At 30.6% G+C, this 12,194-nt stretch overlaps 1 protein-coding gene across 1 annotated transcript; it reads left to right on the forward strand.

Annotated features, from left to right (window-relative positions):
- Nucleotides 1-610: 610 nt before the first annotated feature.
- LOC133297518 (plasmodesmata-located protein 1-like) lies at nucleotides 611-7,874 on the forward strand. Its single transcript, XM_061496684.1, has 4 exons — nucleotides 611-653; nucleotides 746-784; nucleotides 6,678-7,343; nucleotides 7,744-7,874. Exons 1-4 carry the CDS (start codon nucleotides 611-613, stop codon nucleotides 7,872-7,874), a joined length of 879 nt encoding a protein of 292 aa, XP_061352668.1.
- The last annotated feature ends 4,320 nt before the right edge of the window (nucleotides 7,875-12,194 follow it).

Raw genomic sequence — 12,194 nt, forward strand, 5'->3', positions numbered from 1 at the left:
CTCAGCTCACCCTGTACGTAGCTGAGGTTATGGTAGAAGGCCCGCACCATAAGCTCTGAATACAGACACAGGGTCTCGGCCAACACCCTCAGATGCGCCGCCTCCAACAGCCCCACAATTTCAAATCCCTCCGTAGCAAAAAATGCTGTATCCAAAGATTTTGGAGCACATAACGGCCGGTTCAAATGGTCACATACGAATGAAGCGTGGACGGCAGGGTCGTCCTTAAACAGGTACCCATACGGGAGGTCGACAGTATCAGGCTCTTCGTCTTGTGGCATTGATGAAGAAGGCCGGTCTTGCCTATGCTTGGTGCGTCTCTCAAGTGACTCATTGCCCTCATTGTTTGGTCTTCTGCGGCCCGTCATTTGTTTAGACCTACAATGAAACATGTCAACATTTAACTATATGAAACATGTCATGATGCTAATGAAAACTTGCAACACCAATACCTACACACCAAAAGCTAACTTTTCCCACATACCAAAACAAAAATACCAGAAAGTTACAGCAACAGTCACAGAGCAGATTAAACATGTAACAAATTTCAAGTAGTGTGCAAATAAAGACTTTCAACAAAGGGTGGTAATGAAAGTCAAACAAAATACAAATGACCCAGCTTTTGCTAACAATAATCAACTCCAACAACTCTTGTGATAACAAAAAATTCGGACAACAAAAAAATAAAATAAAAATTCAAAACCTAAAACACAATGCAAATTAAAAAACCTTACTTATCCTTCAGATTTCACGATTTGGATCATTTTTTTGGTGCAATCCACACGCCTGGGGGAGGGGTTTGGGATGTTCTTCAGCTGCTCCTGCCGATTTGGGGTTTGGGGCTCTCCTTAGTCGATTAGGGTTCACTACACCCCCTCTGCCAAATGGGGGGGTTTTTGAAAAACAAATCCGCCGAAAGTTAGTCGACTAAATATCATTCTTTAGTCGACTAAATATCATTCTTTAGTCGATTAAATATCCCAAAAATGTAGTCGATCAAGATGTATTTTTAGTCGACTACATTTCGTGGTATCCAAATTCTAACTTTTGACCATTTGATCGACTAAAAATGCAACGTAGTCGACTAAAGAGGGGCAAGTTGGTGGATAATTCTAGATGATGGGCAAATTGGTTATTAATTAATTAATGAGGGGCAAAAAAGTCAAAAAGCCTATACTGTTGTACACATAAAATCAATATGTTTTTGAAATACATAAAAAAAAAAACTATTCAATTATCTTTTTATTAATGTTTAAGTTTTCCTAAAAATTTAAGACAAATGATCAACTTGATTTTAAATGATCAAACTCACGAAGATGAATGATCCGTTTCCAAAAGTTGATTTCGCTCGATCCCATGGATTCAAAACCGTCACTGCTAGCTAGCTGCTATTAAGCTGGAACACGGTCTACATGTGACTACAATATGTTCCGTCAATTGCATTCAAAATGTACCTTCATTCATCCCTTCTAGTCAAAATTCTCATGTACTTCCAACATCATATAAAATCAGATCAATTGGCATTAACTTTTAGACCACATACATATCCATCCCATTTTTTTAATTAACCACCTTTGATTCATTCTTCAATATGGACATGAATGTAAAACTAGTTTTCAATCAACATATATTATTCAACCAGACTTATCAACATGATTGAGGCTCAGAAAAAGATCCATAATTTAGTGACTCCTGTGTGTGGCATATAAAGCAACCAGGTAACCCACACAAAGAAGGAAAAAACAAAAGCCCCCGTAACCGAGAAAGCCAAAACAATCTTCTATTGCATGTCGTGACTTGTGAGTGAAAAAAAAGAAAAAAAGAAAAAAGAACTTCACTTTCTTCAACTTCTCAAATGGCTATTATAAGAAAACGTTACTCTCTTCCTTTCTTTTTCTATTCAATGTTTTTGTGCTCCTCCGTCTTCATACTATGTCAGATTTAGACACAAACTTGGTTTACAAGGGTTGTGCAGATAATTAAAAGAAAAATAGAGACGAGAGAAATGCAACAGTAGTTAAACAGAAAGAAGACTAGGGACAACTTTCCATTGCATTGTAATTGTATTGTCACGAGCTTCATTTATAGACTCTCAAGTCTCAACTATCATGATCTATGATGAAATAAATGACAGAATTTAATCCACGTAATTGCATATAATTAACTCATAGGGATTAAAGGATATATTCTCATAAATTTTTAGAAGTTACATATCTTGATATTTTTACTTTGGGAGTTATAGACATTCACGTTAGGGTTCGCTTTTTCTGCAGTTACTGCAGATAAGTTATCTGTAGTAAGTCCAATACGACGTCGTTTTGGGGCGAGAATCATGGTATTTTTGTAATTTTAATTTATTTCAGGTTATAATAGTCTTTATATTTATATTTTTTTAAGATTTCAATACCAAAACAACGTCGTTTTGGGAATAAATGCAGATAACTTATCTGCATTAACTGCAGAAACATTTTTCCCTTCACATTAATATTATTTATAATAAAAATAAGAGATTTCTTTTGTTGTATAAGATAATTTTATTTCCTACTCTTACAGACACATAACAGTGTGGGGCCCATATGGAGTCATATGAAGAAGAGAAAAAAAAAAGAAATACATGGGTCTCACACACATTTATGTATGTGTAGGATATAAAATTTATCTTCTACAATATGAAAAATATTATTCCCTAAAAATAAAAAAAAACCTCAATGTGTGTTTTTGAACCTTTGCCTTAATTTTGCAGCTTTAATTTGTGCAAGATATTGCAATTATGTCGTGATCATGGAATAGGTTTGGATTGGAGTAACTTATATTTAAATAAAATATATGAATATAGACATTATTCAAGATTGAATTATAAAATTATATAAGCAGGAAATAAAATTTAATGATTTTTTAATATATAGTTTGAGATAATTTATATTAATATACATACATTACCCAATTATGTAATAAAAATAAAATTAAATAGGCGATTTTTATCATTTGTTATTAATTGTAACAAATAATTTTAAATTGTTGCGTGGAAACAAGATTTAAAATTTAACTCAATAAGTAAATAACAAGATTTATAATAAGCAAGACGTACGTGAAACATATAAATTAAAATAATAAATATGATAAATTACCAATTTTAAAATTATTTATATATGTAGCAGAAATTATTATTTTATCAAAATAATCCAAATGCCAAATCTCAAAAGCAAAATTCAATATAAATTAATTCATATAATTTTAAAATCTATATTTTCTAAAATAATATTCATGTTTATTGTTTAAGTGGGGGTATACTTGGACAAAACTATAACATATCAATCTCAAACCTCCACCTGAAAATATAATATGATCAGGATATCAGCCCATAAATAAAGGGAAAATTGTTTATTCTTTTAAGTGACACAACTTATATCCTTTCACTCTCACAAAGAGATGTGACCCACACCTTTGTTTTTTTTATCAACTCTCTCTCCTCCTTTATCTATCTCTTTCTCTTTCTTAAAATAACACAACTTTACATCCTTTAAAATAATACACACTTTTCCCATAAATAAATTATGATGCGCCAAGACTAACATCTATATATTGCTGTTAGTGTACAATGTTTTGAAGAAGTCACTCTCTAAAACCGATTTTAAAACATAACTATAATATATAAATTTTCGAAGGAAAAATCAATCATAATCATATCATAGTTTTATAAATTAATTCAAAAAAATATTATAACACTCCTCAAATATTCAACCATAACATGAGAAATCATTCTCCACATCTATATTTTCGTTCCATAACATTTCTCAATACCATCGAAATCAATTCAAATATTATAAAGCAATTTGAATAAAATAGAAATATAATTAATTGTCAAAATTTATATTTTCTAAATCATTCAAAAAGTAATATAAAACATATAAAATACTTAATTTCTAAAATATAAACATATAATAAAATTCATAATATGTTTCCAAATCATTTCTCAACTATTATCAAACCAATATAAACATTAAAAATTAGTAAGGAAATCGTTCAACTTCATTTTATGTTACCTCCTCCCCTAAAAACATTTAAGTATTAGCTCCATCATTTTTATTTATACGGTCATTGCATGATAAAATAATAATTTAAAGTAAAATAATTAGAGTGAAAATTAAAGAAAAGTTCAAACTTGTATAATACCTACTATTTATTCACAGATATTCAAACGGGATAAAATAAAACTTCAAAATTACCAATTGGTGGAATGAATTGCAACATTGATCAGGAGCATGATCAAAATCTGATGCCTACTTAATTTCATAGATGTATCCAAAAGCAAATATTTATTGGAGAGACATTATCCTTTCTTATTACATTGAGAACAACATTTGCATTCCACCAGCCATAGCCATATGTATTACTCTCAAATACATCAATTTCAATATACACATCAAACTTTCGATCACCAGGAATAGTTGCAGATCACCTTGGATAGTCTTTCTCATATGAGTATTTTTTAGCTATCCCTATATATATATCTATCTCAAAGGAAGCTTATTATATTTATTTAGTTAACTTTTCTAGAACAAATCATCACCAATAGTAACAAGGTCATAAATGATTATTTATTTTAAATTGATTAAGTGATAATAAATCTTGAATGGTAATAATTATAACATTTTCTAAAAAAAAAATAAGTGTAAAATAAATTTTGTTGGGCTGGAAATACAAAATCCAATCTTGTAGAAATTGATGTATCCAAAATCTAAAGTCAAAACCCGTTTCTGACCTAGCCCACTCCGGCCCATCAGCCAATTGATGAACTTACATCGCCGGTAGGAAAAAACCAGCAGCTTTGATGGAGGCATAAAAAATTGGGATTCTTATTTTAAAGTGTGTTTTAATAACTCTAAAAAATAAGTTCGGTTGATGTCATTTTCTAGTTATTATATTTAATTTTGATCCAATAAATAATAAAAATAATTATAAGAATTGGTAAGTAAAAAGAAGTTTAAGTATAATTTTCTATTTTATAATTATTAATAAAAGAAACAGAGAACATTTCTGAAAGACCAAGCTCAAGATAGTGTGTGTTTGAATGTGTTTTTGTTTTTAAAGCTTTTATAAAACAACTTATAAAAACTGTTTTGAAGAAAAAAGATAAAAACAAATCTGTTTAATTATAATTACTAGAATGCCATTAATGAAATCTGTTCTCCGTGTTTCTGTCACTTTTAAACGTAAGAATAGAAAAAGAAAACAAAAACAGGTAAGATGTGTTCTCTATTTTTTGTTTTAAAAACTAAAGAACAGATATTGCTTTTAGAACAACAAATACAGAAAACTCGTGCAAAATGGCTCTGTTTGATTTCTGTTCTCAGAACAGTTTTTAAAATTTTAAAAACAATAAAACAAAAAAATGTATGGAAATAATTTTTCATCGGATCTGTTCTAACAATGACTGTTTTTTTGTTTTAAAAACTGAAAAAGAAAAACTGGTACGGGATGTTTTTCAAGGTTGTTTTCTTGTTTTCTGATTTGTGCGGTGGCATTCCTGTAATTATGGGATTTTATTAATGACATTTTCGTAATTAAATGAATTTTTATTTTAATTTTAAATTATTTTGCGGCAACAATCTTGTAAATATGAAGATTCGTTAATGACATTTTTGTAAATAACTACAACTTATTTATATTTTTAAAATTAACTATATTCAAACAAGTTTTATTGTTTTTTTACTCTCAAAACCAGTTTTTAAAATTTATCCTCAAAATAGTTTTTAAAAATAAAAAAACAAAAACACATTTAAACACAGTGTTATTAAAAACAATTTTTTAGTTTTAAGAACAAAAAAACTAGTTTGATAAGGCCTGTTTTGAAAAATATATTTTAAAAACTATAACTGTTTTTTTGTTTTTAGAATTAAATTTAGAGAATATGTATGGGTTGTTTTTGTTTTTTGTTTTGATTTTTAATTTTCAAAAAAAAAAAAATAACAACTATTTCTATAACTATTCTACAAAATAATTTTAAGAAAAAAAAAACCAAAATACAGTCACACAGCGTTAAGTTGTTGTGTCTTGAGATGAATGATCCGTTTCCAAAGCGTTGCTTTCAATTGCAGACAAAATCAAGTGTGGCAGTGGTGGGTCCCATTCATTCAAAACCGTTACTGCAAGGCTGCTACTACGCTGGAACACGCTCTACATGTGAACCGATATGTTCAGTCAATTACATTCACTTTTGGTCAAAATTCTCATATACTTCCCAACATATCATACAAAATCAGATCAATTAGCATTCACTTTTAGGCCCTATCCATTCCATTTTTTAATTACCCACCAATAATTTAAACTTTGATTCATCACTTCAAATATGGACATGAATGTAAAACTAGCTTTCAATTAACATATCCACGTACAAAATAATCTTTAATTATATATTATTCAACCACACTTATTAACATGATTGATGCTCAGACAAAAGATCCATAATTAAGTGACTGCGTGTAGCATGTAAAGCAACCAGGTGACCCACACAGAAGGAAACAATCTTCTATTGTGAGTGAACAAAGAAAAAAAGAAAGAAAGAACCTCACTTTCTTTAACTCCTCAAATGGCTATGATAAGAAAAAGTTACTCTTGTTCCTTTCTTTTTCTCTTCACTGATTTTGTGCTCCTCCTTCTTCTTCATCCTATGTCAGATGCAGATAACACAAACTTAGTTTACAAGGGTTGTGCAGATCAGAAACTGCAAGACCCATCAAGGATATACTCACAAAACCTCAAAGCCCTTTTGGTTTCTCTGGTGACACAATCTGCACAAAGAGCCTTCTACACCACAACCTCTGGGGATGGCCAGAATGTGATCATGGGTCTATACCAATGCAGAGGAGACCTCTCAAACTCTGCTTGCTATGACTGTGTGAGCAAGATCACTGACATGGTGGACAAGCTCTGTGGCAAGGTGGTGGCTGCAAGGGTCCACCTTAGTGGTTGCTACATGAGGTACGAGATTGTTGGGTTCAAGCAGGTACCTGAGACTCAGTTGCTTTACAAGGTTTGCGGGTCCAAGCAGGTGAGTGATGATGGGTTTGATGAGAGGAGAGACTCAGCGTTTGCTATGTTGGAGAATGGAGTGAAGAGTGGTGGAAAATTGTTTTACACTGGGAGTTACCAGTCTCTCTCTGTGTTGGGGCAGTGTGAGGGTGATTTGGCCAATGGTGATTGTGGGGATTGTGTGAAGAGTGCTGAAGACCAGACCAAAGCTGAGTGTGGTGACTCAATTTCTTCACAAATTTATCTGCACAAGTGCTATATCAGCTACAGCTTTTACCCCAAGGGAGTGTCCACCATGTCATCTTCTCCAGGTAGAGCAATAAAGAAAGTATCTTTTATCCCTTATTTTAATGCAATGAGATTGTTAAAAGGTTCATGCCACTTTTCTATCTGTGTTTGTGCCCACATCACATTGAGCTCATGTGGAAATTTTAACAAATATATAATTTTTGTCCTTATCTGGAGAAAAAAAATGCAGTGTAATATATATATATTGTCTTTGTTTGTGAATTGATGTAATTGCTTGTTAGTTTGAAAATTGGGCCTAATTCTATTGGGGGAATTGAGAAGTGGGGTCAAAGAAGGCAATAATAGGATCCTGAGAGGTGGATGAGGATGTCTTTTGTTTAAGATTTACACCTTCTGATTGTGGTTGTATGTGTGTTAAGTCATAATTTAATAAAGGTTGTATTTTGGGTTTGATTGGATCAGGGAAAGTGGGGCAACAAAACACTCAGAAGACAGTAGCCCTTGCAGTGGGAGGGTTTGCAGCTCTGGGTTTCTTGATTGTTTGTTTGTTCTTTCTCAAGTCAGTGTTCAAGAAAAGAAGTGGCAAGTATTGAGACTGAATTGGAGTGTATGCATCCGTGATGTTCATAGATATGATTTTTAGCATCTTAGGTGAATATACTTGGAACCTCTGTGTAGCTCGTATCAAAAGTTAACAATTAAGAGGATATTGTCATTATTTATTGTTGGTATTCCATAACTAATAATGTAATTATGGCTACGAAAATATATAATTAAGATATGGGTGAGTTGCAATTCAACTCAATAAGTAAATAACAAGATTTATAATAAGCAAGACGTGGAAACATATAAATTAAAATTTAATTAAATAATAAATATGAGAAATCACCAATTTTAATATTAATTTATATATGTAGCAGAAATTATTATTTTATCAAAATAATATGCTATGAAATCAAATGCCAAATCTCAAAAGAAAATTTCAATATAAATTAATTTATATAATTTTAAAATCTATATTTTCTAAAATAATATTCATGTTTAAGTGGGAGTACACTTAGAAAGAACTATAACATATCAATCTCAAACCACCACATGAAAATATAATATGATTATAACGTCAAGATACCAGCCCATAAATAAATTATGGTGCACCAAGATTAACATCTATTGTTGTTAGTGTACAATTTTTGAAGAAGATATCCCCTAAAACTGATTTTAAAACATAACTATAATATATAAATCTTCGAAGGCTAAAGCAATCATAATCATATCATAGTTTCATAAATCAATTCAAAAATATATTATAATAGTCTTCAAATATTCAACCATAACATGAGAAATCATTCTCCGCATCTATAATTTCGTTCCATAGCATTCTCAATACCATCGAAATCAATTCAAATATTATAAAGCAATTTGAATAAAATAGACATATAATTAATTAGCAAAATTTATATTTTCTAATTCATTCAAAAAAATGTAAAACATATAAAATACTTAATTTCTAAAATATATAAACATATAATAAAATTCATAATATGTTTCCAAATCATTTCTCAACTATTATCAAACAAATATAAACATTAAAAATAATTAAGCAAATCGTTCAACTTCATGTTACCTCGTCCCCTAAAAACATTTAAGTATGAGCTACATCATTTATATTTATAAAGTCAATTGCATAATAAAATAATAATTTATAAGTAAAATAATTAGAGTAAAAATTAAAGAAAAGTTCAAACTTGTATAAGACGCACTATTTATTCACAATCACAGATATCCAAACAGGATAAAATAAAACTTCAAAAGTACCAAGTGGTGGAATGAATTGCAACATTGATCATGAGCATGATCCAAATCTGATGCCTACTTAAATTCATAGATGTATTCAAAAGCAAATATTTATTCGAGAGACATTATTATCCTTTCTTATTACATTGAGAACAACATTTGCATTCCACTAGGCATCATCACCAATAGTAACACGGTCATAAATGATTATTGATTTTAAATTGATTAAACCATAACCAAATAGATACCAAGAATAAATAAGTCTAAAATGATAATAATTATAACATTTTCTAAAAAAAATAAGTGTAAAATAAATTTTGTTGGGCTGGAAATACAAAATCCAATCCTGTAGAAATTGATGTATCCAAATCTAAAGTCAAAGCCCGTTTGTGACCTAGCCCATATCGGCCTATTAGCTATGAAGTATTGACACTTAAAAAATCATGACGTGTTTGACACTTTTCGACACTCCATCACGCGTTATAGAAATTCAAAAAAAAGTTCAAAGGTTGCGTTGCGTTGAGTTTTAGTTCCAACTATTAGATTCGTTGAATTACGATTACCATTTTATTGAGTTTAATATAAATATTTAGGATATCTTATGTTTCTTTGCAAAATTGATGAATATTATAAGTTTAGTTTCATTTTTTTGTTAAATTATTGAATATTAAATATAATATATACAACATAAAATAAAAATATTATTTAATATCAAAACGTGTCGAAATCTAACATTTTTTAGAATTAACGTGTCGCAGTGTCGTGTCGTATCGTGTCACGTGTCTCGTGTCAGTATCGGTGCTACATAGATGGCAGGCTATGTTGCACCGACACTGACATGGGACACGGGATACGACACGATACTCCGACACGTTAATTCTAAAAAATATTAAATTTCGACACGTTAGGACACGTTTTGATATTATATAATATTTTTAATTCATGTAGTGTATATTATATTTAGTATTCAATAATTTAATAAAAAAAATAAAGCTAAACTTATAATACACATCAATTTTGCAAAGAAACATAATATATCCCAAATGTTTATAGTAAACTCAATAAAATCGTAATTGTAATATAACGAATATAATAGTTGAAACTCAAAATGCAATGCAACGAAACCTTTGAACTTCTTTTGAGTCTTTGCAACGAGTATTAGAGTGTCGGGAAGTGTCAGAGTGCCGGTGAGTGTCAGGAAATGTCAGAGTGTCGATGAGTGTCGGACACGACACATCAGAATTTTTGAAGTGTCGGTGCTTCATAGCCTGTCATATTATAAAAAAACTAAAAAAACCGAATACGACTTGTAAGGCCTACCAAGTTGCAAACTAAAGTTTGTAGGCCCAAATCAAATTAAAATAATAAAAAAAAATTTATTCACAAAGACCACATGAAATCAATTTTCATTAACATCACATGAAATAAGCTTTCATAACATCACATGAAATAATATTATCAAATATCACATGAAAATGTGCATAAAGATCACATGAAAATTTCATATATGTATATATAATTTGCACTTTCTTTACTAATTTTATTTTATATTATATTCTAAATTTTAAATAAATAACTATTATTTGTTAAAATAACATCAATCCTATTACTTTGAACATTTTAAGTAAATTTTTTTCTTAATAGATCTATGTAATTACGATTTTTTTTTGATAATTTGATATGTCGGATTTTTTGGTCTTGGCTAAAATTAAATCCTGGCTCCGCCACTGATTTTAATAACTATAAAAAATAAGATCGCTTGATGTCATTTTCTAATTATTAGATTTAATTTTGATCCAATAATAATAAAAATAATTATAAGAATTGGTAAGGTAAAAAGAAGTTTAAGTATAATTTTCTATTTTATAATTATTAATAAAAGAAACAGACAACATTTCCGAAAGACAAGCTCACGATTAAGTTATTGTGTCTTGAGATGAATGATGGTTTCCAAAGCGTTGCTTTCAATTGCAGACAAAATCAAGTGTGGCAGTGGTGGGTCCCATTCATCCAAAACCATTACTGCTAGGCTGCTACTGGGTCCCATTCATCCAAAACCATTACTGTTAGGCTGCTACTAGGCTGGAACACGCTCTATATGTGACCACAATATTTCAGTCAATTTCATTCAAAAGTTACCTCCATCACTTTTGGTCAAAGTTCTCATGTACTTCCCAACATATCATACAAAATCAGATCAATTAGCATTAACTTTTAGGCCATATCCATTCCATTGTTTAATTACCCACCAATAATTTAACCTTTGATTAATCACTTCAATATGGACATGAATGTAAAACAGGCTTTCAATTAACATATCCAAATACAAAATAATCTTTAATTATATATTATTCAATCACACTTATTAACATGACTGATGCGCAGAAAAAAAAATCCATAATTAAGAGACTCTGTATAGCATATAAAGCAACCAGGTGACCCACACAAAGAGGAAACAATCTTCTATTGCATGTTGTGTGACTGAACAAAGAAAAAAAGAAAAAGAAAAGAAAGAATTTCACTTTCTTCAACCCCTCAAATGGCTATGATAAGAAAATGTTAACTCTTATTCCTTTCTTTTTCTCTTCACCGATTTTGTGCTCCTCCTTCTTTTTCAGAGCAAGCAGAGTTTGAGAGGTCTCCTCTGCATTGGTATAGACCCATGATCACATTCTGGCCATCCCCAGAGGTTGTGTGGTGTAGAAGGCCCTTTGTGCAGATTGTGTCACCAGAGAAACCAAAAGGGCTTTGAGGTTTTGTGAGTATATCCTTGATGGGTCTCGCAGTTTCTGATCTGCACAACCCTTGTAAACCAAGTTTGTGTTATATGCATCTGACATAGGATGGAGAAGAAGGAGGAGCACAAAATCAATGAAAAGAAAATGAAATGATAATGAATAAGAGTAACATTTTCTTATAGTAGCCATTTGAGGTTAAAGAAAGTGAAGTTCTTTTTTTTTTTTTCTTTTTTTTTTTTTCTTTGTTCACTCACATAACATGCAATAGAAGATTGTTTCCTTCTTGTGTTGGTCACGTGGTTGCTTTATATGCTATGCACAGTCTCTTAATTATGGACACCTTGTAAACCAAGTTTGTGTTATCTGACATAGGATGAAGAA

Source organism: Gastrolobium bilobum, unplaced genomic scaffold, assembly GCF_033153095.1.
Source record: "Gastrolobium bilobum isolate Gb01-03AN ecotype WA unplaced genomic scaffold, APGP_CSIRO_Gbil_v1 utg37107, whole genome shotgun sequence".
Lineage (NCBI taxonomy): Eukaryota > Viridiplantae > Streptophyta > Magnoliopsida > Fabales > Fabaceae > Gastrolobium > Gastrolobium bilobum.